This window comes from Gadus morhua, chromosome 17 (genome assembly GCF_902167405.1).
Source record: "Gadus morhua chromosome 17, gadMor3.0, whole genome shotgun sequence".
Classification (NCBI taxonomy): Eukaryota; Metazoa; Chordata; class Actinopteri; order Gadiformes; family Gadidae; genus Gadus; species Gadus morhua.
Genome location: NC_044064.1, coordinates 454,032 through 476,531, shown reverse-complemented (window position 1 = coordinate 476,531; position 22,500 = coordinate 454,032). Strand labels below are relative to the sequence as shown.

The 22,500-nt window shown below is 53.4% G+C and overlaps 2 protein-coding genes across 2 annotated transcripts in view; both read left to right on the top strand.

Annotated features, from left to right (window-relative positions):
• tbc1d19 (TBC1 domain family, member 19) overlaps window positions 1-14,337 on the top strand; it is a 23,919-nt gene extending 9,582 nt beyond the window's left edge. The window contains exons 12-22 of the mRNA XM_030338910.1: window positions 656-730; window positions 1,253-1,315; window positions 3,147-3,231; window positions 3,647-3,688; window positions 5,229-5,261; window positions 5,771-5,880; window positions 6,388-6,479; window positions 7,209-7,324; window positions 7,525-7,595; window positions 13,105-13,214; window positions 13,752-14,337. Of these exons, the coding sequence (XP_030194770.1) occupies window positions 656-730; window positions 1,253-1,315; window positions 3,147-3,231; window positions 3,647-3,688; window positions 5,229-5,261; window positions 5,771-5,880; window positions 6,388-6,479; window positions 7,209-7,324; window positions 7,525-7,595; window positions 13,105-13,179 (762 nt within the window). The 3' untranslated portion in view covers window positions 13,180-13,214; window positions 13,752-14,337. The remainder of the gene's footprint in view (window positions 1-655; window positions 731-1,252; window positions 1,316-3,146; window positions 3,232-3,646; window positions 3,689-5,228; window positions 5,262-5,770; window positions 5,881-6,387; window positions 6,480-7,208; window positions 7,325-7,524; window positions 7,596-13,104; window positions 13,215-13,751) is intronic.
• Window positions 14,338-16,376: 2,039 nt separating this feature from the next.
• stim2b (stromal interaction molecule 2b) overlaps window positions 16,377-22,500 on the top strand; it is a 34,190-nt gene continuing 28,066 nt past the window's right edge. The window contains exon 1 of the mRNA XM_030338512.1: window positions 16,377-18,011. Coding sequence (XP_030194372.1) covers window positions 17,873-18,011 — 139 coding nt within the window. The 5' untranslated portion in view covers window positions 16,377-17,872. The remainder of the gene's footprint in view (window positions 18,012-22,500) is intronic.

Below are 22,500 nucleotides of genomic sequence, written 5' to 3'. Positions count from 1 at the left end.
GCAGGAACCCCGTAGCCCGTCTCTCATTGGCTGCTCGTTGCCATGGCCACCGCGCCACATCCGTCCGTCAAGAGGTTTAGTGTGTTCCTACGGCGACCGGAGACGTTGACGTACGAGTTTATAAACGCTCGGTCGGAAACCAGAGAGCGCGTGTCTGTTAGCCTCGGCTGGGACAACGGGCGCACATGAGGGTGATTTAGTGGAGCCCCCCCCCCCCCCCCGAGGGGAAACGTCTTCATCATCAACCCCACTCAACATTATTAGGAATGAATTATGGCAAAGGCATATAACTGAACAACGTAGAACAGAACGCAGCAGAAACCTGCAGAGCAGCCTCATATTGCAGTGGCCTGGGAGGATCTGATGATGGGGCAGGGTGCCCTTGTGTTCATTCCCATCCCTGGGTTCAAAGCCCAATGTCCCACTGGGGGTTAGGGTTAGGGCTAGGCAGCGTTGGGCGGGATGCCTTCACCTGCGGCTCATTAACGAGGGCTGTCCAGAAAGATTTCACTCACTGCAGTTTTAGAAAACAGTCACATTAAGTTAGATGATGTTAGCTGTCCATTGATCTCTCTCTCTCTCTCCCTCCCACTCCCTCTCCCTCTCCCTCTCCCTCTCCCTCTCCCCCTCTCCCTCTCTCTCTCTCTTCCCCCAGGACATGATGCACTATGAGCAGCTGAAGGCTGGGGTCATTCAACACGACATGCTGGTTGACAACCTCATCTATAAGGTATTCAGCCTGGAATCCTTCATTAACTATCTGTTTACAACCAGTGAGCAAAGCACTTCAATTTTTTGAGCTGGACATGATGATGCTGACCAGAAACACAATCTGTTATTGTCCCATTTCTGTTATTATGAATGATTGATAATGTATATGTTATTTATCCTATTATGATAGGATTCTTTATTAATCCTATTCCCAGAACTCCATGTTATTCCCAGAATTCCATGTTATTCCCAGTCCTCCATGTTATTCCCATTCCTCAATGTTATTCCCAGGGCTTCATGTTATTCCCAGTCTTTCCATGTTATTCCCAGTCCTTCCATGTCTTACCCAGTCCTTCATGTTATTCCCAGTCCTACATGTTATTCCTTCCATGTTATTTCCAGTCCTACATGTTATTCCCAGTCCTTCATGTTATTCCCAGTCCTACATGTTATCCCCAGTCCTACATGTTATTCCCGGTCCAAATGTTATTCCCAGGGCTTCATGTTATTCCTGGTTGATGTGTGATGTGTCCCCCCGCAGGACGTGAAGCTCACAGCCAGTAACGATGACTACTACTTTGTGTTTGAAGACTTCCTCTACCAGGTGGGCGTGGCTCCTCTTCATCTTTATATTCTCATCAGTATTCTCTCCAGAAGACCTTTTTAAACCTTCAGCAGTGGCTCCCGTCTCCCTCTCACGGGACCGTCCCTGAAACAGGAGCCCAAATGAACAGCTCTTTATTTTGGGACTCAGCGCTTCCCTTTCACTAAACGCGTCTCAACGTGTTCCTTCATTAATAGAACCGCTCAGCTCTGGGCTGAACCCCCCCACCGCCCGGCTGTACCCCCATAACACACACACACACACACACACACACACACACACACACACACACACACACACACACACACACACACACACACACACACACACACACACACATGCACACACAGACATGCACAAGCACACATGCACACACAGACACGTGCGCACACACACAGAATCCTATCTGTTCCTATTAGCTTGTTCCAATACACCCAGCTCTGTTTGCCTTCCGCTGCATTCGGCTGATAGCCGAGCCGCCACAAACATGCTACCAGGGTGTGTCTTTGTGTGTGTGTGAGTGTGTGTGTGTGTGTGTGTGTCTGTTATTTAGTCCTGTTAATGTCATGGTTCGCCCGGCTTATCGCTCCAGGTGTGCCCAGGCTGAAGCCGCGGCCGCTAGGCTGAGCCGGTGTTGACCCATGACTGGTTCACCGGGCAGTGGGAGAATTCAGTAAACTGGGAGTACTGGTTGATGACGTCGTTGGAACTCAACGCAAACAGGGCGAGATTGAGATCAACTGAGGGGCCAACCGGTCGCCACCGGAGCCTCATGAGAGACCGGCCGCAGGCCATATCAGCCGTTATATATTAATACATACCAGTATTAATGCAGTGATAGAAGTCCTTCCGTGTTTTAGTAATGCACACAACCTCGTCTACACCTCTGCAAAGCTGTGTGAAGGAACAACGGGAGGAGGCAGAGCCTTTTTAATTCACCGTTGGAGCACAGAGGCAATCAGCTGTAATGAATCCAATCTAAACCCGTTTTGATTAAAGACGCGCCGGTTAAATCCCAGCCGCGCTCCGGGCGTCGGAGGTCACATGGTCGTTTCCCGCGGCGACGGGGAGCAGACGTCGGCGACACTCCGCGGCTAATCTCCGCTCTGATGAGGTCGTCGGCTCTAATGAAGTGTCTCCTCTGCAGCGCGTGGAGCGAGACCCCCCCCCCCCCCCCCAAAGGGACGAACAGAACATACTCTGACCCCAAAGTAGCGTGAGACGCAGAAGATAGGAGCATGCTCCAAGCCACATGTGTTGGTGGATCCCGTCCTGCGTAGATGATGATCTGAACCAGGAAGAGAAGAGGGTGTCCGATAGGCCTGGGCGGACCATGAAGAGAAGAGTGTGTCTGATAGGCCTGGAGGACCAGGAAGAGAAGAGTGTGTCTGATAGGCCTGGGAGGACCATGAAGAGAAGAGGGTGTCTGATTGGCCTGGGAGGACCATGAAGAGAAGAGGGTGTCTGATTGGCCTGGGAGGACCATGAAGAGAAGAGGGTGTCTGATTGGCCTGGGAGGACCATGAAGAGAAGAGTGTGTCCGATAGGCCTGGAGGACCATGGAGAGAAGAGTGTGTTTGATAGGCCTGGAGGACCATGAAGAGAAGAGTGTGTCCGATAGGCCTGGAGGACCATGAAGAGAAGAGTGTGTCCGATAGGCCTGGAGGACCATGAAGGCGAACATCCCTGAAGGACACTTTGGATGCGCTGGCGTGACCTCCTCAGATCAGACGCAATTAACCGTGTGTGGAGTGTGTCCTCACAAGCATAGCAATCTGAATCTAAGTGTGTGTGTGTGTGTGTGTTTGTGTGTGTGTGTGTTCCTCTTCAGGTGTTGATGTGCTTCTCCAGAGACACGGCCATCTTGGAGCACTTCATGTACAACAGCGCCAGCCCTCCGAGGTCCTTCATACAGGGTGGGGGGAGGGGCTAGTGACACACACACACACACACACACACACACACACACACACACACACACACACACACACACACACACACACACACACACACACACACACACACACACACACACACACACACACACACACACACACTGGAACCAGACACACACACACACACACACAGTCCTTCATACAGGGTGGGGAGACGGCCTCATAAACCATACACACACACTCAAACACACAACACCCTTACACACACATACACCACACACAACACACAGCTCTCAACACACACACACACACATGAACCACACACAACAGCCTTACACACACCCTCAATAATGTTGTGGAATGCATAACATAGTGAATACGTGAAAACACGCTTGCATGAATAGATTGAGCGTGTGTGTGTTTCTCTACTCTCCAGGAAAGGGTCAAGAGGAGTGTGCAGTAGTGTATCCCCCCAACGGTGAGAGTTTGTCTTCAATGTCCAAACCATGGCCTGTACACATGTGACAGCGTGTACATGTGACAGTGTGTACATGTGTACATGTGACGGCGTGTAAATGTGACAGTGTGTTCATGTGACAGTGTGTTCATGTGACAGTGTGTTCATGTGACAGTGTGTACATGTGACAGTGTGTTCATGTGACAGTGTGTACATGTGACAGTGTCTACATGTGACAGTGTCTACATGTGACAGTGTGTTCATGTGACTGTGTACATGTGACAGTGTGTACATGTGACAGTGTCTACATGTGACAGTGTCTACATGTGACAGTGTGTACCTGTGACAGTGTATGTTACAGTGTGTACATGTGACATTGTGTACAAGTGACAGTGTGTACATGTTTAAAGTGTGTAAATGTTTACAGTGTTCAGTGTGTAGAGTGTGTACAGTGTACATGTTTACATGTGTACAGTGTTCTGAGTGACTGAGTGTACTGGACTGGCTGTATCTCTCTGGTCTCCACTTTGTAGGGACTTTAGGTTTGTGTTAGGAGCTGTATCTCTGTGGTCTCCACTCTGTAGAGACTGTAGGTTTGTGTTAGGAGCTGTATCTCTGTGGTCTCCACTCTGTAGAGACTGTAGGTTTGTGTTAGGAGCTGTATCTCTGTGGTCTCCACTCTGTAGAGACTGTAGGTTTGTGTTAGGAGCTGTATCTCTGTGGTCTCCACTCTGTAGAGACTGTAGGTTTGTGTTAGGAGCTGTATCTCTCTGGTCTCCACTCTGTAGAGACTGTAGGTTTGTGTAAGGAGCTGTATCTCTGTGGTCTCCACTCTGTAGAGACTGTAGGTTTGTGTTAGGAGCTGTATCTCTCTGGTCTCCACTCTGTAGAGACTGTAGTTTTGTGTTAGGAGCTGTATCTCCGTGGTCTCCACTCTGTAGAGACTGTAGGTTTGTGTTAGGAGCTGTATCTGTGGTCTCCACTCTGTAGAGACTGTAGGTTTGTGTTAGGAGCTGTATCTGTGGTCTCCACTCTGTAGAGACTGTAGGTTTGTGTTAGGAGCTGTATCTCTGTGGTCTCCACTCTGTAGAGACTGTAGGTTTGTGTTAGGAGCTGTATCTGTGGTCTCCACTCTGTAGAGACTGTAGGTTTGTGTTAGGAGCTGTATCTGTGGTCTCCACTCTGTAGAGACTGTAGGTTTGTGTTAGGAGCTGTATCTCTGTGGTCTCCACTCTGTAGAGACTGTAGGTTTGTGTTAGGAGCTGTATCTGTGGTCTCCACTCTGTAGAGACTGTAGGTTTGTGTTAGGAGCTGTATCTCTCTGGTCTCCACTCTGTAGAGACTGTAGGTTTGTGTTAGGAGCTGTATCTCTGTGGTCTCCACTCTGTAGAGACTGTAGGTTTGTGTTAGGAGCTGTATCTCTCTGGTCTCCACTCTGTAGAGACTGTAGGTTTGTGTTAGGAGCTGTGCCGGTGTGCAGCGGGGGAGAGTGTAATGGGGAAGTGTGTCTGATACTGCATAATGATGACAACATCCTGAATATGTAAATGTCTCCTCACAGGTGTTATCCCGTTCCACGGCTTCTCCATGTATGGTGAGCCGGCTCCTTTCACACACACTGCTCCCGCAAACCTGTGTGTGTGTGTGTGTGTGTGTGTGTGTGTGTGTGTGTGTGTGTGTGTGTGTGTGTGTGTGTGTGTGTGTGTGTGTGTGTGTGTGTGTGTGTGTGTGTGTGTGTGTGTGTCTCCAGTGGCTCCTCTACAACGTGTTTGTATGCATGTCTTTATATATGTTTGTGTATCTTTATAAATGTGTGTGTGTGTCCCCGCTGTGCTTCCTCTGCCACCTGTGTGTGTCTTTATCCACGTGTGTGTGTGTGTGTGTGTGTGTGTGTGTGTGTGTGTCTGTTAGTGTGTCTTTATACTATGTGTGTGTGTGTGTCTCCCCCCAGTGGCCTCCCTGTGTTCCCTCTATAATGTGTGTGTGTGTGTGTGTGTGTGTGTGTGTGTGTGTGTGTGTGTGTGTGTGTGTGTGTGTGTGTGTGTGTGTGTGTGTGTGTGTGTGTGTGTGTGTGTGTGTGTGTGTGTGTGTGTGTCCCCCCAGTGGCCCCACTGTGCTTCCTGTACAACTCCCCCTCTGAGCTGTACTCGGTCTTCAGAGAGATGTACGTCCGCTACTTCTTCCGCCTGCACTCCGTCTCCTCCTCGCCCTCGGTGAGTGTGTGTGTGTGTGTGTGTGTGTGTGTGTGTGTGTGTGTGTGTGTGTGTGCAGGTGTGTGTGAAGAGAGAGAATATTAAGAAACATGGCGTTGAGGAGCAGGTAGGGACGTCACTCTGGGAGGCCTTCGTGGATACATCTGCAGACGGGGGGATCTGAACCCAGACCGTTCTGCAGACGGGGGGATCTGAACCCAGACCGTTCTGCAGACGGGGGGATCTGAACCCAGACCGTTCTGCAGACGGGGGATCTGAACCCAGACCGTTCTGCAGACGGGGTGATCTGAACCCAGACCGTTCTGCAGACGGGGTGATCTGAACCCAGACCGTTCTGCAGACGGGGGGATCTGTACCCAGACCGTTCTGCAGACGGGGGGATCTGTACCCAGACCGTTCTGCAGACGGGGGGATCTGAACCCAGACCGTTCTGCAGACGGGGGGATCTGAACCCAGACCGTCCCCGGGGGTCAGAGGTCACCCTGGCTGACTGTCTGCTGGTTGCAGGGCATCGTATCTCTGTGTCTGCAGTTTGAGCGTCTGCTGCAGGCGCACCTGCCCCAGCTCTTCTACCACCTCCGGCAGATCGGGGCCCAGCCGTGAGTACCGATAACTAGCCTCACTAACTAGCTCACTAATGTCAGCCTCTCTCACTACCTATTGAACTAGGTAGTGAGAGAGTCTATTGAACTCTGATGGGCAGAATGTTGTTTCTGTTTTTCCGGTGGTTCTGGTCGTGGTTCCATTCCAAAATTCAAAAGGCTGCGGGAAAAATGCAAACAAACCAGAATGGCTATGACAACTATTTATTAAGTATATGTTAGTTCAGTGGCTTCCAGCCGGAGTATTCAGACCGTATATGCTCAGAAACGGTGCATTTATTCATAGATATGTATATGTTTATGTATACTATTATTCAGCCGATGACCTACTGAAGGTAGTGTCCGTCCCCAGTATAGTAAAGGAGGTGGCGCCATCTAGTGGCGAATCGCTGAAACATAACACATTTCACGCCGATAGAAGGGAGGCGATTTGTTTAGGATTCATAGTAATACACTTCCCATAGTAAATTGGACACATTGGGACCTCAGATTAATATTACTTATCACTATTACTGAAGGTCATAACCGTCATGTGTCTCTGTAAACATTTCACCCCAAATGTCCAGCAGTAAGTTATTCCAATCATTTATCAAGATTCTTTTAATTGTCATACCTGTCCGATGATACTATATTTTAAATAAACTGCAGTTGCACTGTCACCATTAGTTTCTGCCCTGGCTTTGTTTTGTAACCGCGTGCTCTGTGATTGGACGACGGGCTGGGCAGTCTGCGAATAGCCTTCAGGTGGATGGTGAGGGCCTTCTCGGGCTACCTGTCCACTGACCAGCTGCTGCTTCTCTGGGACCGCCTCCTGGCCTACGACTCGCTGGAGATCCTGGCAGGTACTACCCACAATGCACCTGGGCTGACTCAGGCCCAGAGCTTCTCTGTTTGGTAACACACTGGTTCTAATTACCCTCGTATGTTCTCTCTCTCGCTCTCGCTCTCCTCACTTTCCATGTTACGTCTCTTGCCCCCACCTCCTCTGACCCCCCCCCCCCCCCTTTCCTCCCCCCCTCCCCATCTTGACCTCTGACCCCAGTGCTGGCTGCAGCTGTGTTTGCGTTCCGCTCAGACAACCTGATGGAGGTGACGTCCCTGGCCTCCGCCGAGGTGAGACGGCACCCTGGTGTGTGTGTGTGTGTGTGTGTGTGTGTGTGTGTGTGTGTGTGTGTGTGTGTGTGTGTGTGTGTGTGTGTGTGTGTGTGTGTGTGTGTGTGTGTGTGTGTGTGTGTGTGTGTGTGTGTGTGTGTGTTAGTGAGCTGTAACGTGTATGTGTGTCAATGCTTGATATAAGGTGTATGTCTTTAAGGGTGTGTGTGTGTGTTAGGAGAATGTATGCGTGTGTACTGTTTAATTGCTTGTTATAATTAACAATTATTCGCGGATGGTGAATGGGGTGAATAATTGTTTTACACGTGAGCGCTCCAAAAATAAACAAGTTAACACTTTTTGCCGGGATTTTATTTGCGTGACAAACAATATCCAGAGTTTGAGATTTCAATCATGGGATATATCCCAAGAAGCGAACCAATCAAATCGCGCCATCTTAGGAGGTTCACGTGTAGCTTATACTAATACAGTAGTGTGTGTGTGTGTGTGTGTGTGTGTGTGTGTGTGTGTGTGTGTGTGTGTGTGTGTGTGTGTGTGTGTGTGTGTGTGTGTGTGTGTGTGTGTGTGTGTGTGTGTGTGTGTGTTAGTGAACTGTAACGTGCGTGTGTGGATGTGTGTCAATGCTTGTTACAATGTATAACTCTTTCAGGGTGTGTGTGTGTGTTAGGATGTTTATGTATGTACAGTCTCCTCTGTGTGTGTGTGTGTGTGTGTGTGTGTTAGTGAACTGTAATGTGTGTGTGTGTGTGTTAGTGAACTGTAACGTGCGTGTGTGGATGTGTGTCAATGCTTGTTACAATGTATAACTTTCAGGGTGTGTGTGTGTTAGGATGTTTATGTATGTACAGTCTCCTCTGTGTGTGTGTGTGTGTGTGTCAGTGAACTGTAACGTGTGTGTGTGTGTGTGTGTGTGTGTGTGTGTGTGTGTGTGTGTGTGTGTGTGTGTGTGTGTGTGTGTGTGTGTGTGTGTGTGTGTGTGTGTGTGTGTGTGTGTGTGTCACTCTGGAGGCTGTAAATAGCGTGTGTTATCTGCCAGCGCTGGTAACCCGGTCTTCAGCAGCACATTCTTGAAGAAAACGCTGGCTGGACACTTAGAGACCCCCCCCTCCGTCACCCCACCAGCCCCCCTCCGTCACCCCGAGGCCTGGCACCCCACCAGCTACGCCCACCCGACCCCAGCCCAGCACATAGACCCCCTCCAGCCGACACACGTATGAGGTCCCGTCTTAAGGTGCCCTCCTGGGAGCGAAGGGAGTCACGTGTGCATCAGAGTCTGAGAGAGGACTGCTGCCACATTGTCATTAGAGGTTACCCCCAACCACTGAACCCCCCAACCCACTGAACCCCCCAACCCACTGAACCCCACCAACCCACTGAACCCCCCAACCCACTGAACCCCCCAACCCACTGAACCCCACAAACCCAATGAACCCCACAACCCACTGAACCCCACAACCCACTGAACCCCACCCCCACCCACTGAACCCCCCAACCCACTGAACCCCCCAACCCACTGAACCCCACCAACCCACTGAACCCCACCTCCACCCACTGAACCCCCCAACCCACTGAACCCCCCAACCCACTGAACCCCCCAACCCACTGAACCCCACAACCCACTGAACCCCACAACCCACTGAACCCCACCAACCCACTGAACCCCACCAACCCACTGAACCCCCCAACCCACTGAACCCCCCAACCCACTGAACCCCCCAACCCACTGAACCCCCGAACCCACTGAACCCCCCAACCCACTGAACCCCACAACCCACTGAACCCCACCTTCACCCACTGAACCCCCCAACCCACTGAACCCCACCTCCACCCACTGAACCCCACAACCCACTGAACCCCCCAACCCACTGAACCCCCCAACCCACTGAACCCCCCAACCCACTGAACCCCACCTCCACCCACTGAACCCCCCAACCCACTGAACCCCCCAACCCACTGAACCCCACCTCCACCCACTGAACCCCACAACCCACTGAACCCCACAACCCACTGAACCCCACAAACCCACTGAACCCCACCTCCACCCACTGAACCCCACAACCCACTGAACCCCCCAACCCACTGAACCCCACAAACCCACTGAACCCCACCTCCACCCACTGAACCCCACCAACCCACTGAACCCCACAAACCCACTGAACCCCACCTCCACCCACTGAACCCCACCAACCCACTGAACCCCCCAACCCACTGGACCCCCCAACCCACTGAACCCCACCAACCCACTGAACCCCACCAACCCACTGAACCCCCCAACCCACTGAACCCCCCAACCCACTGAACCCCACAACCCACTGAACCCCACCAACCCACTGAACCCCCCCAACCCACTGAACCCCAACAACCCACTGAACCCCACAACCCACTGAACCCCACAACCCACTGAACCCCACCAACCCACTGAACCCCCCAACCCACTGAACCCCCCAACCCACTGAACCCCCCAACCCACTGAACCCCCCAACCCACTGAACCCCACAACCCACTGAACCCCCCAACCCACTGAACCCCACAACCCACTGAACCCCACCTCCACCCACTGAACCCCCCAACCCACTGAACCCCACCTCCACCCACTGAACCCCACAACCCACTGAACCCCCCAACCCACTGAACCCCCCAACCCACTGAACCCCACAACCCACTGAACCCCACCTCCACCCACTGAACCCCCCAACCCACTGAACCCCACCTCCACCCACTGAACCCCACAACCCACTGAACCCCACAACCCACTGAACCCCACAAACCCACTGAACCCCACCTCCACCCACTGAACCCCACAACCCACTGAACCCCCCAACCCACTGAACCCCACAAACCCACTGAACCCCACCTCCACCCACTGAACCCCACCAACCCACTGAACCCCACAAACCCACTGAACCCCACCTCCACCCACTGAACCCCACCAACCCACTGAACCCCCCAACCCACTGGACCCCCCAACCCACTGAACCCCACCAACCCACTGAACCCCACCAACCCACTGAACCCCCCCAACCCACTGAACCCCACAACCCACTGAACCCCACAACCCACTGAACCCCCCCAACCCACTGAACCCCACCTCCACCCACTGACCCCCACAACCCACTGAACCCCCCAACCCACTGAACCCCACAACCCACTGAACCCCCCAACCCACTGAACCCCACAAACCCACTGAACCCCACCTCCACCCACTGAACCCCACCAACCCACTGAACCCCCCAACCCACTGAACCCCCCAACCCACTGAACCCCCCAACCCACTGAACCCCCCAACCCACTGAACCCCCCAACCCACTGAACCCCACCAACCCACTGAACCCCACAACCCACTGAACCCCACCTCCACCCACTGAACCCCACCAACCCACTGAACCCCACCTCCACCCACTGAACCCCACCCCCACCCACTGAACCCCACCTCCACCCACTGAACCCCACCAACCCACTGAACCCCACCCCCACCCACTGAACCCCACCTCCACCCACTGAACCCCACCAACCCACTGAACCCCACCAACCCACTGAACCCCACCTCCACCCACTGAACCCCACCTCCACCCACTGAACCCCACCTCCACCCACTGAACCCCACCTCCACCCACTGAACCCCACCTCCACCCACTGAACCCCACCTCCACCCACTGAACCCCACCAACCCACTGAACCCCACCAACCCACTGAACCCCACCTCCACCCACTGAACCCCACCAACCCACTGAAACCCACCAACCCACTGAACCCGACCAACCCACTGAACCCCCCAACCCACTGAACCCCACCTCCACCCACTGAACCCCCCAACCCACTGAACCCCCCAACCCACTGAACCCCCCAACCCACTGAACCCCACCAACCCACTGAACCCCACCCCCACCCACTGAACCCCACAACCCACTGAACCCCCCAACCCACTGAACCCCCCAACCCACTGAACCCCCCCAACCCACTGAACCCCCCCAACCCACTGAACCCCACCAACCCACTGAACCCCACCAACCCACTGAACCCCACCAACCCACTGAACCCCCCAACCTACTGAACCCCACCAACCCACTGAACCCCCCAACCCACTGAACCCCACCTCCACCCACTGAAACCCACCAACCCACTGAACCCGACCAACCCACTGAACCCCCCAACCCACTGAACCCCACCTCCACCCACTGAACCCCCCAACCCACTGAACCCCCCAACCCACTGAACCCCACCAACCCATTGAACCCCACCAACCCACTGAACCCCACCAACCTACTGAACCCACCAACCCACTGAACCCCACCAACCCACTGAACCCCCCCAACCCACTGAACCCCCCAACCCACTGAACCCCACCTCCACTCCCTGAACCCCACCTCCACCCACTGAACCCCACCTCCACTCCCTGAACCCCACCTCCACCCACTGAACCCCACCAACCCACTGAACCCCACCCCCACCCACTGAACCCCACCAACCCACTGAACCCCCCAACCCACTGAACCCCACCCCCACCCACTGAACCCCACCCCCACCCACTGAACCCCACCCCCACCCACTGAACCCCCCAAACCCACTGAACCCCACCTCCACTCCCTGAACCCCACCTCCACCCACTGAACCCCACCTCCACTCCCTGAACCCCACCTCCACCCACTGAACCCCACCTCCACCCACTGAACCCCACCAACCCACTGAACCCCACCTCCACCCACTGAACCCCCCCAACCCACTGAACCCCACCTCCACCCACTGAACCCCACCAACCCACTGAACCCCACCAACCCACTGAACCCCACCTCCACCCACTGAACCCCACCTCCACCCACTGAACCCCACCAACCCACTGAACCCCACCAACCCACTGAACCCCACCCCCACCCACTGAACCCCACCTCCACCCACTGAACCCCACCTCCACCCACTGAACCCCACCCATCCTCCAAACCGACCCTCCTTTCTCCTCCGCCCCGCCGGACGTCTCCCCTTCCCTCCTCCCTGTGTGTGTGTGGGGGGGGGGGGGGGGGGGGGGGGGTGGTGCTGACCTGAGGAGCCCCCACCCCCCCGGCCCCCTATGGAGGGACATCGTAACACCACAGCGCTCCGCAGCGCCGACGTATTATTAGAACGCCCTGAAATCTTAGACCGGCGCTCTAAATACGACGGGACCCTGAAGGCAGCCCCCCCTCAGACCCCTGCCCCCCCCCCCTCAGACCCCTGCCCCCCCCCCCCCCCCTCAGCCCCCTGCCCCCCCCCCTCAGACCCCTGCCCCCCCCCCCTCAGACCCCTGCCCCCCCCTCAGACCCCTGCCCCCCCCCCTCAGACCCCTGCCCCCCCCCGTCCAGCCAGCGTCCAGCGGTCCGTACCGCACGCTGGCTGTGGGTCCGAGACCCGAGGCGGTACGGGAAGTCTGTCCCGCTACTCCGACTCTCATGCTCTGTCTGTCTGTCTGTCTGTCTGTCTGTCTGTCTGTCTGTCTGTCTGTCTGTCTGTCTGTCTGTCTGTCTGTCTCCTACCCTAGGCCGTGCTCGCCGACCTCTCGACCCTGAAGGTCATGCCCCTCATCCAGATCTTCCTCTTCGCCAGCGCAGCCTGAGGCCGCCGCCGCGGTGCGCCGCGGGCTAGCACCGTGTGAGTGTGTGTGTGTTACCACGCGATTGATCAAGAGGGGGGAAAGGATCAACAGACACAGCTCCTCCTCCCTGCTCCTCCCTCCCCCCTCCTCCCTCCTCCTCCCTGCTGCTCCTCCCTCCCTCCCCCTCCTCCTCCCTGCTCCTCCCTACCTGCTCCTCTTCCCACCCCACTCCTCCTCCCTCCCCCTCCTCCTCCCTCCCCCCTCCTCCTCCTTCCCCCCTCCTCCTCCCTGCTCCTCCCTCCCCCCGCCTCCCTGCTCCTCCCTCCCCCTCCCTGCTCCTCCCTCCTCCCTCCCACCTCCTCCCTGCTCCTCCCTCCCCCCTGCTCCTCCCTCCCTGCTCCACCCATGTCTCTCTGCTATTAGCCGTTAGCACGTCCATGTTAGCACGTGCTCCGTTCACCTGGCGCCCATCTTTGCTCCGAGGGGTCACTGGGTGGGCGGGGCCGAATGCGTTATGCTGTCAGCTAGCTTACAGAACCAGCCTTAGCCTGCTAAGCTGCGAGCTAAGGGCTAAGCTAACCATTGTTTATTAGGTGGAGGCAGCGCGCTGCGTAAGGCGATCTGTAGCGCTAGACGTCCAGCGCAGGTCCTGAACGCTGAACTGGAGTCCAAGCAGATCATTGCGCCCAGTGCTGGGACCGTTTGAATGTTGTTCGGCCGGTCGCTCAGTGTTTATTATGCTAATGTTGCTACGTGGAGATGCTAAGAGCTACTGTGCACCACAGCTGTGGTGGAAACGGCCCAAAGTATCCACCAATCACAGGAGTCGTGGTCGTGTGTGCATAATGTGTTCAAAGATGTTTCGTTCTCAGTATTTATTCTGGTTAGTTGTAAACTCTGTTGATATGTATAATAATAATAATAATAATAATAATGATAATAAGCATTTGCACCTGTTTTGCTGATTTAAGAATGCTTTTATACTAAACCTGTGAAGATCTCCGAGACTGATTCAGTCCTCATTATGCATAATGTTTTATGTATTTTATGCTTTTCGTTGGCATGTTCGCGTCCTTTGCCAAAATCAAAGCCAATGTCACTGAACCTCATTACCCTGGCGGGATAATATTTGTCTCAGCCTGCAAATATTATTTTGAAATAAATGCAGATTTGCCTCAAGGTTTTGTCGATTATTTCGTCTTCTGAAAACGGGACGTAGGCCGCTCCGATACGATTGGCGCTCCCAAGTCACTGAGTCACTGATCGCCCTCATTAAAAATCAAATCTCTCCCTTTGAATCAATATTAGGACAGGGCGTTCTCTCTCTCTCTCTCTCTCGGTCTGTCTGTCTGTCTGTCTGTCTGTCTGTCTGTCTGTCTGTCTGTCTGTCTCAATCTCTTTCTGGCGCTCTCTGTCTGTCTGTCTGTCTGTCTGTCTGTCTGTCTGTCTGTCTGTCTGTCTCAATCTCTTTCTGGCGCTCTCTCTCTCTGTCTCTGTCTGTCTCTCTGTCTGTCTCTCTGTCTCTGTCTCTCTGTCTGTCTGTCTGTCTGTCTGTCTGTCTCAATCTCTTTCTGGCGCTCTCTCTCTATCTCTCTGTCTCTGTCTTTCTATCTCTCTGTCTCTGTCTCTCTATCTCTCTGTCTCTGTCTCTCTATCTCTCTGTCACTGTCTTTCTATCTCTCTGTCTCTGTCTCTCTCTTTCTGTCTCTCTGTCTCTGTCTCTCTCTTTCTGTGTCTCTGTCTCAGTCCTTGTCTCTCTCTTTCTGTCTCTCTGTCTCTGTCTCAGTCCTTGTCTCTCTCTTTCTGTCTCTCTGTCTCTGTCTCAGTCCTTGTCTCTCTCTCTCTTAAAGGCAGTGGAGGGCGATCAGCCAGAATGCCCCCCCCACCTCCACTGCGGTCGCGTATCAAATTATGCTGCTCATCTCTTTGACCCCCCCCCTCTCTCGCCCTGTCTCTCCTCCTCCCTCCCTCTCTCCCTCCATCTCTCTCCCTCCCACACTCTTTCCCTCTCTCTCTCCCTCCCTCTCTCCCCCTCCTCTCTCTCTCTCTCTTTCCCCCTCCCTCTCCCCCTCCCTGCCTCTCACTCCCTCTCTTTCCCCCTCTCTCTTTCCCCCTCTCTCTCCCCCTCCCTCTCTCTCTCTCTCTCTCCCTCCCTCTCTCTCCCCCTCCCTCCCACCCAGTAACCACCTGTTTCTCAGCGGAGTAATCAGTCCCCCAGCACCTTCTTACACCACCCACTACAAAACACACTCCTCCACGATCACTACACACCCCCTCCACCACTACCACAGACACCCCTGCACCAACACCAGACATACCCCTCCACCACCACCACAAAACACTCCTCCACCACCACCACCACCAAACACTCCTCCACCACCACAAAATACTCTTACACCACCACAAAACTCACTACTGCACCTCCCGCACCGCCACACACCGTGGTTATGACACGTCCCTCAGAACTGGGTCTTTGAGCGGTGTCTGAAGAATGAAACATTGGTTTCTGTAATTATCGTTATTATGGTATGAAGATTCTTCCAACGCCTTGAGGTGAGTGACAGGTGGTGTTTAGCTGGAGTAACGAGCAGCAGGGTGTAGAAATTAAGGCAGATCCTAATTGAAGCTTTCATTCTTTAACAATGTCTCCATACATTCTTTATATATTCTGGCCTTTGGGACAGAATGTGTTTGTGTACTTTTATTTGTTCAACTTGTTTAAACACGTTTTGTACTTCATCGTTTAAATTCCACAGCAAATATGCATCCTAGCAAATATGCTTCAAGACGTATATTTACTTTTCACAGAACTATACCAGGGTTTGACCTCAATGTACTGTGTTATCATCAGCAAATATTCCATGTATCGCATAACCAGTTTACCAAGATACACGCACGCGTACTCTGTACGATTAGTAGCCTACTTTGATTTGGGAAACACTATTTTCTGACAAAAACGAAAACACTAGGCCTGAGCAATGTTGATGACTCATGACATCATGACTAATATTGCAGGGTAAATTCGTCATGTCATCATGACTAACATTGCAGGGTAGGCCTAATGTACACATCATGACTAATGTTGCGGGGTAATGTACAGCGTCATCCTTCAGCGCATCTCTCAGAAATACCACGAGAGGGAAGGTACGTTTGGAGGCTCGACCAATCACAGTCTGCCATGTTGGGCCCGTCTGACCAATAGACGCCCTCCGCAAGGAGAAAAACTTGGATAGCCGGTGAGAGAATGTCGTCGTGCAAGGGAGAGGGGGCGGGGGGGTAAAGTACAATGGAGCTGGTAGCATCCGTGCGCGGAGAGAGAGAGAAAGAGAGAGAGAAATATTGTGAGTAAGAGAGAGAGAGACGGCGAGAGTGCGAGAGAGAGAGAGCGAGAGAACGAGAGAGAGCCCCCCTGAAGTTAGTGAGGAGGATCCACTGGCTGCGCTCACAAGCGTCACGTCGCTAGAGCCGCCACACTGCCACGTGACCTCGCCAGCCGGCTCTCAGCGCTGCGGGGAGCATCACTGGTCACATCATCGCCGAGCACGAGAGGCGGTGGACAGCGCCGACGTGAACCTACCGTCACTCCCGAACTCATTTGCATACTGACTGACTTCCGCCCATAGCGTTCTGCGCTCTCTCGCCGCCGCGGCATCACCGGCAGCCACTCGATATGTCGCGATACGCGGAGGACACGCGATCATCGCCCGGAAGAGCGACTTAAACCTCGGCTTGTGTCGTAGGATCGCGAGGAAGACGCCGCGCTGAGCTGCCGCGTTGTGTTTCCTGTCGGTCTGAGAAGAGGCGGGCTCCCGAGGAGCCGCGCGTCCCCCGTGATGTCAGGGCTTTCCCGAGGCTTCGCACACCGTCTGCGGAGGTCCACCGCCGGGCTCCCCCTCCCCTCCTAGGCCGTCCTCACGGGTCTATGCCGGATCTGCGAGTCGCGCCGGTTAGAGCACGGAGCTCCACGTTTGCAGCAGCGGCAGGGGGTCGCTGGACCCATCTGATCCGGTCTCTGACCGGTCCCCGGTCTCAGGTCTGTGATCCGGTCTCCGGTGTCTGATCTGGTCTCGGCCCGGTCTCTGGTCTCTGGTCTCTGGTCGGTCTGGGGTTCCTCGGGACCCAGTGGTAAAGCCGGGGAAGACTGCGCACTTTCCCCCTGAGGTCTTGACTCCTGCGGGGACTATGTGGGCCCTAGGGTCCGGGCGAGGGGTCCTGAGGTCCGGGTAGGGGACCATGAAGTATGGCCGGACACCTGAGAGGGGCCCCTAGCCGAACCTATTAATGTCTCGGAGTTCGGGAAACTCATCTGGGTCCCGAAGTCGCACCGAGCGGCTCGGACCCTCATAAGGTCTCCGGATATCAACAATGACCGATGGATGTTATGGATGTTATGGATGTTACGGATCAGTGATCAAAAGAGGATTTCAAACTAGTTGGTGTTAGATGATTCTTCTACTCGGACCCAGGACTCGGGACCTGTTCTGTGATTTCACCTTAAGGGACTGCGGAGTTTGGGGTCCCGGTTGACCCCGGGTCTGTGTGTGTGTGTGTGTGCGTGTGTGTGTCTGTGTGCGAGTGTGTGTGAGAGAGAGAGAGTGTGTGTGTGTGCGAGTGTGTGTGTGTGTGTGTGTGCGTGTGTGAAGGGGACCGCTAGGTGCGTGGTGTGTGTGTGTGTGTGTTTTTATTTATTTATTCCGCTTTATTGACCCGCACGATGAGCTGCGTGCGCAGCGTGGTCTTGCTCCTGCTCCAGGGACTCGTCCTCTACGTGGTCCTGGGCCTGGACACGTCCCGCTCGGACCTGCTACCGGGCCACTCGAGCGAGACCGCGGCGCACGCCGTGGTGACCACAGGTAAGCACCGCGTGTACGCGCAATCACGCGTTGCCCGTCTGCCCCGTCTGCCCCGAGTGCAGCGTGCACGTTTTGATTTGATCCGTTTGCTTCCAACCGGAGGAACCGAGGAATCTCCTGCGTCATCCCGTACACACACACACACACACACACACACACACACACACACACACACACACACACACACACACACACACACACACACACACACACACACACACACACACACACACACACACGCGAGATTTCCTCATTCCACACTGTCGTATGTTGCTGTAACTCGGCATGACTGGAATGCGAGATGCACCCCGCGGAGGGGCATTGATCTCTCTCTCAATGCCGCAGGTGTGTTGTTGCTCACCTGCGCCGGAGACGCACACGCCCCCCTGTGTGTTGAGGGTGGAGGCCGTTCCTCCATGACCAGCATGTGTACTGACTGGTCCCAACACAACATCTCAAGGGGTTCCACATGGATGGCTGTGGAGCCACGCGCTTTTATTGTATAGTGGAGGCATATCCAAGGTCGAGCTTCAGTGATAGACAGGATCATTATTATGTGGTAAACTTTGTTTTAGGATTGGCATTAGTGCCATTATGTATGGTGTGACGCATGATATGTTGGTTGTAATGGCTGAAATATTGAACTTGGTTGAATCTAAACGACCTGACTGAACGGATAGAGGGGGGGGAGGGTAGTTATTTTGGTGGAGTCGGTACATTTATAAAAATGGTTCGAGTCTCCAGCTGGAAGGATGTTTATTAATAGTTGTCGTGGAGACGAGGGTAAGGGTCGACTTGGTTTCCAGGTGAGGCGTCGGTACACTCTATTGATGTAGGATCGGGACGAAGCACCCAACATGGCCGTCTGTGTGCCTCGTCTTGGCATCAGAACGAGACCCTCCACGTGGATCACGATTAACAGACTCCCCATCGCTCATCAGGTCCACCGAAACTTCACTACATCAGAAGGGGGAAGGGGTGCGCGCCCTGGGTAGAGCTGTTATCTACTGGAGGACCTGTCTGTCTGCCTCATGCCCCTACTGCTGTGTGTGTGTGTGTGTGTGTGTGTGTGTGTGTGTCTGTGTGTGTGTGTGTGTGTGTGTGTCTGTGTGTGTGTGTGTGTGTCTGTCTGTCTGCCTCATGCCCCTACTGCTGTGTGTGTGTGTGTGTGTGTGTCTGTCTGTCTCATGCCCCTACTGCTGTGTGTGTGTGTGTGTGTGTGTGTGTGTGTTTGTGTGTCTGTCTGTCTCATGCCACTACTGCTGTGTGTGTGTGCTTGTGTGCGTGTCATCTCTGCGGCTGTATCACAAGTCTTTATCTCCTTACCGCACTAGACTGTGTGTCGTCCTCTCTCTCTCTGATACCCCCCCCTTCACAGACTGAGAGTAGGGATCCACAGCACCAATCAAAGCCTTCGGACGTAGGGACATGGGGTATTGGGGACTGTGTGGAACCTCTGTTTGGTCTTAACTCACGAGGGGATCCTTTTCCCTAGAGCTATGTTTACCGATTTCTGCACGTTGCTGCCATCATGTCTAATATATATTTAATCCCCCTCATTTTAATCCTTAGTTTATCCGCTCAACCTTGTCGCAAAGTGATCAAGGCATTGGGGAGAGAGAGGAGGGGGTATGGGTGAGTGACAGGCTGTCACTCTGCTTAATTGATGGATGAGGTGGGCAGTCACCTATAGAGATATAGATACAAAATACATGAGAGAGAGAGAGAGAGAGAGAGAGAGAGAGAGAGAGAGAGAGAGAGAGAGAGAGAGAGAGAGAGAGAGAGAGAGAGAGAGAGAGAGAGAGAGAGAGAGAGAGAGAGAGAGAGAGAGAGAGAGAGAGAGAGAGAGAGAGAGAGAGGCGAACTGAGCTTCCATTGACCCATTTCTCTGGCGCCTCACAGTAAATATCTGCTGCCCGTGTGTGTACATACATACGTGTTCTGCAGCACACAGCGCTGTGTGTGTGTAAGCTGAGCAGCCGTGTGTGTGGAAGGAGGGCTGCCTTGGTGTGACACTGCAGAGGTCGGAGGCTGGTGCTGTTATCCCGCTAGCACAGAGGAATGCCCTGGCTCGCAGAGGACCGCAGACGACCAGGAAGCTGTTAACAGGCTCCGTCCAGGGGCTGTTGGTCTGGCTCTTCTCCTGGAGGTCAAGGGTCAAACTAGGCTTATAGCGAGGTGCCTTCACCCAAAGGGGATGAGAGGGGGGGTCACCAGGGGGCGATCAAAGAGGGTGTCGTTATGACGACCGTAGGGACAGGTGCCCTGCATTGACCCAGAGACTAGGAAACTAAAATACGTTCGGTAGAGTCACTTGGGAAGTCTTTCAAAAAGGTTTCAAAAGTTAAAGAAATCCCCTAAGAATCCTCAAAAACCGATGGCAGCGCTTCAGTGGGTTGTCTTCCTGGTCTCTGAATCCCTGTGATGGGCCTCTGGACAGGAGGTGGACACCAGCACATGACTGCTCCATGTGTGTTGGGATACGGGAGGCATTGTGCTTCACCCATGTGTTTGTGTTGTTGTTGATGGCCAACAAGCACACGCTCGACGCTCCGCCGGGAAGAGGAGAGAAAAATCTGTTATCTGTGATGGATACCTACCCAGTGTTAGTCCCTCAATATTTTTCTTAATTTACTTATTTGTTATTAATTAAGACACACACACACACACTAGGGATGCACGGAAATGAAAATTCTTGGCCGAAACCGAATATACTGAAACAGTTGGCCGAAAGCCGAAACCGAATACCGAATGTGGCTTTTGCTGTTTTTCATTCAGTTTGCTTTCATTTTTCACCATTGCATAAATCAAACAATAAAATGTCCTGTAGAAACTTTTTTATCTTGCTTTTCAATAAAAAAAAAACAATTACAATTGATTCAAAATATTTATTTAATACTGAACGTTTTGTAACATTCCAGCAGTCCTTATAGCAATAATTTGAGAACAATTTACCTTTTAAATAAATGAGTTAAACAATTATTATTATTATTATTGTTTTTTTTATCAAAAATAAAAAAGTTTTGTGTATATTTTTCGGCCTTTTTACTTCTTCGGCCGAAACCGAAAATTAAGTATTGGGCCATTTTCGGCCGAACATTTTCGGTGGCTGAATATTCATTCGGTGCATCCCTAAGACACACACGCACACGCACACAGGTTAAAAGGATCCTGATTGGTGAGAAGGCCTAGACATTAAACTCCCTGCCAATCCTTTTATGCGTTAGGCCAATCCTCTGTCACTGTGTGGTGTTCCCCTGGAGGCCTTTTCTAACAGAGGGAGTCTGAGTCCAAACCCTCCTTGGTCCTCCATTCCGTTCAGCTCATTGTGTTTGTGCAGGCCTTAATCCCTGACGCCCTCTGACCAGCAGCCTCCTTCACCCCCCCCCCTCCCCCCACCACCCCCTGAAGGACATCACCCCCCTCGCCCACAGCGATACGTTGACTACAAACTAACCACACGGTGAACACTTGTGTTCATCTTCCTCTTCTTAGTGCTCATCCGAGCGAGCTTCCTGCTCCCGGTTTATTTGGTTTTGATGCTGGGGTCCTTCAAGCTGAAGCCCACTATCGATTAATTACATGAATCGACAGTACGCACTCAAGCACACACGAGCAGTGTTCACAATAAGAGCCTCTTTGACATGTTTTGGGATATTTAACCATCAGGGAAAGTTGTTCCGTTTTGTTTTGGAGCTTGCAGGCCCACGCGTGCCCGCTCTGGACCAACCCCTCCCTGCTCCTTATAGATCCTGGGCCTACTTCAATCAGAGCTCCACAGCTTCTCAAGACGCCTCCCTGAGATACGCTCTTTGGAGGTCTTTGGCTTGGTGCCCGTCACATTTGTTAAAGAGCATCTGTCTCTCCCCTTAGCGTGTTGGAGGCGTGGAGACGAAGACACTCGTGATACCCAGGCCGCGTGTGGCGCAGAGCTGGGCCGTGAGTGGACGGGTTCGGCTGGGAGCGAGGTTCACCTGAGGAAGGCCGTGGCTCGACTGCAGCCTGCGTCCTGTGGCGGGGGGGATGGCCACGGGGGGAACAAAGCATGACTCACACTTTAACGACAAAACTTAATAAAAGTACTTCAACAGGAAGTTAACTCTTGTTCCCGGATCAACTGCAGCCGGGAAACGTATCTCTGAACATCTCGGCCTTCCTCACGTGCCTGGACGTGTGTGTGTTTATGAGGCATCAGCGTACGTTTCTGTTTAAAACCCGTTAAAGTGCAGAGTTTGCCTGTCAGTCTGTGGGAACATCATGTCTTGTACTGAGTCATTCGGCTGACTGCTCCTTCAGCGATCGCTTTTTAAAGAGACAGTGAAACCAGAGCTGTCAGTAAGGAGGCGAACTGGCACGGGGCTCAGGGATTACTACAGGTAGACTGAGGACAGCCGGGACTCGAACCCAGGACCTGTAGCAGGGAGAGGGGGCTGCTGTGTGCTGTGATGGAGGGGGTACAGGGTTCTGTGATGGAGGGGGTACAGGGTTC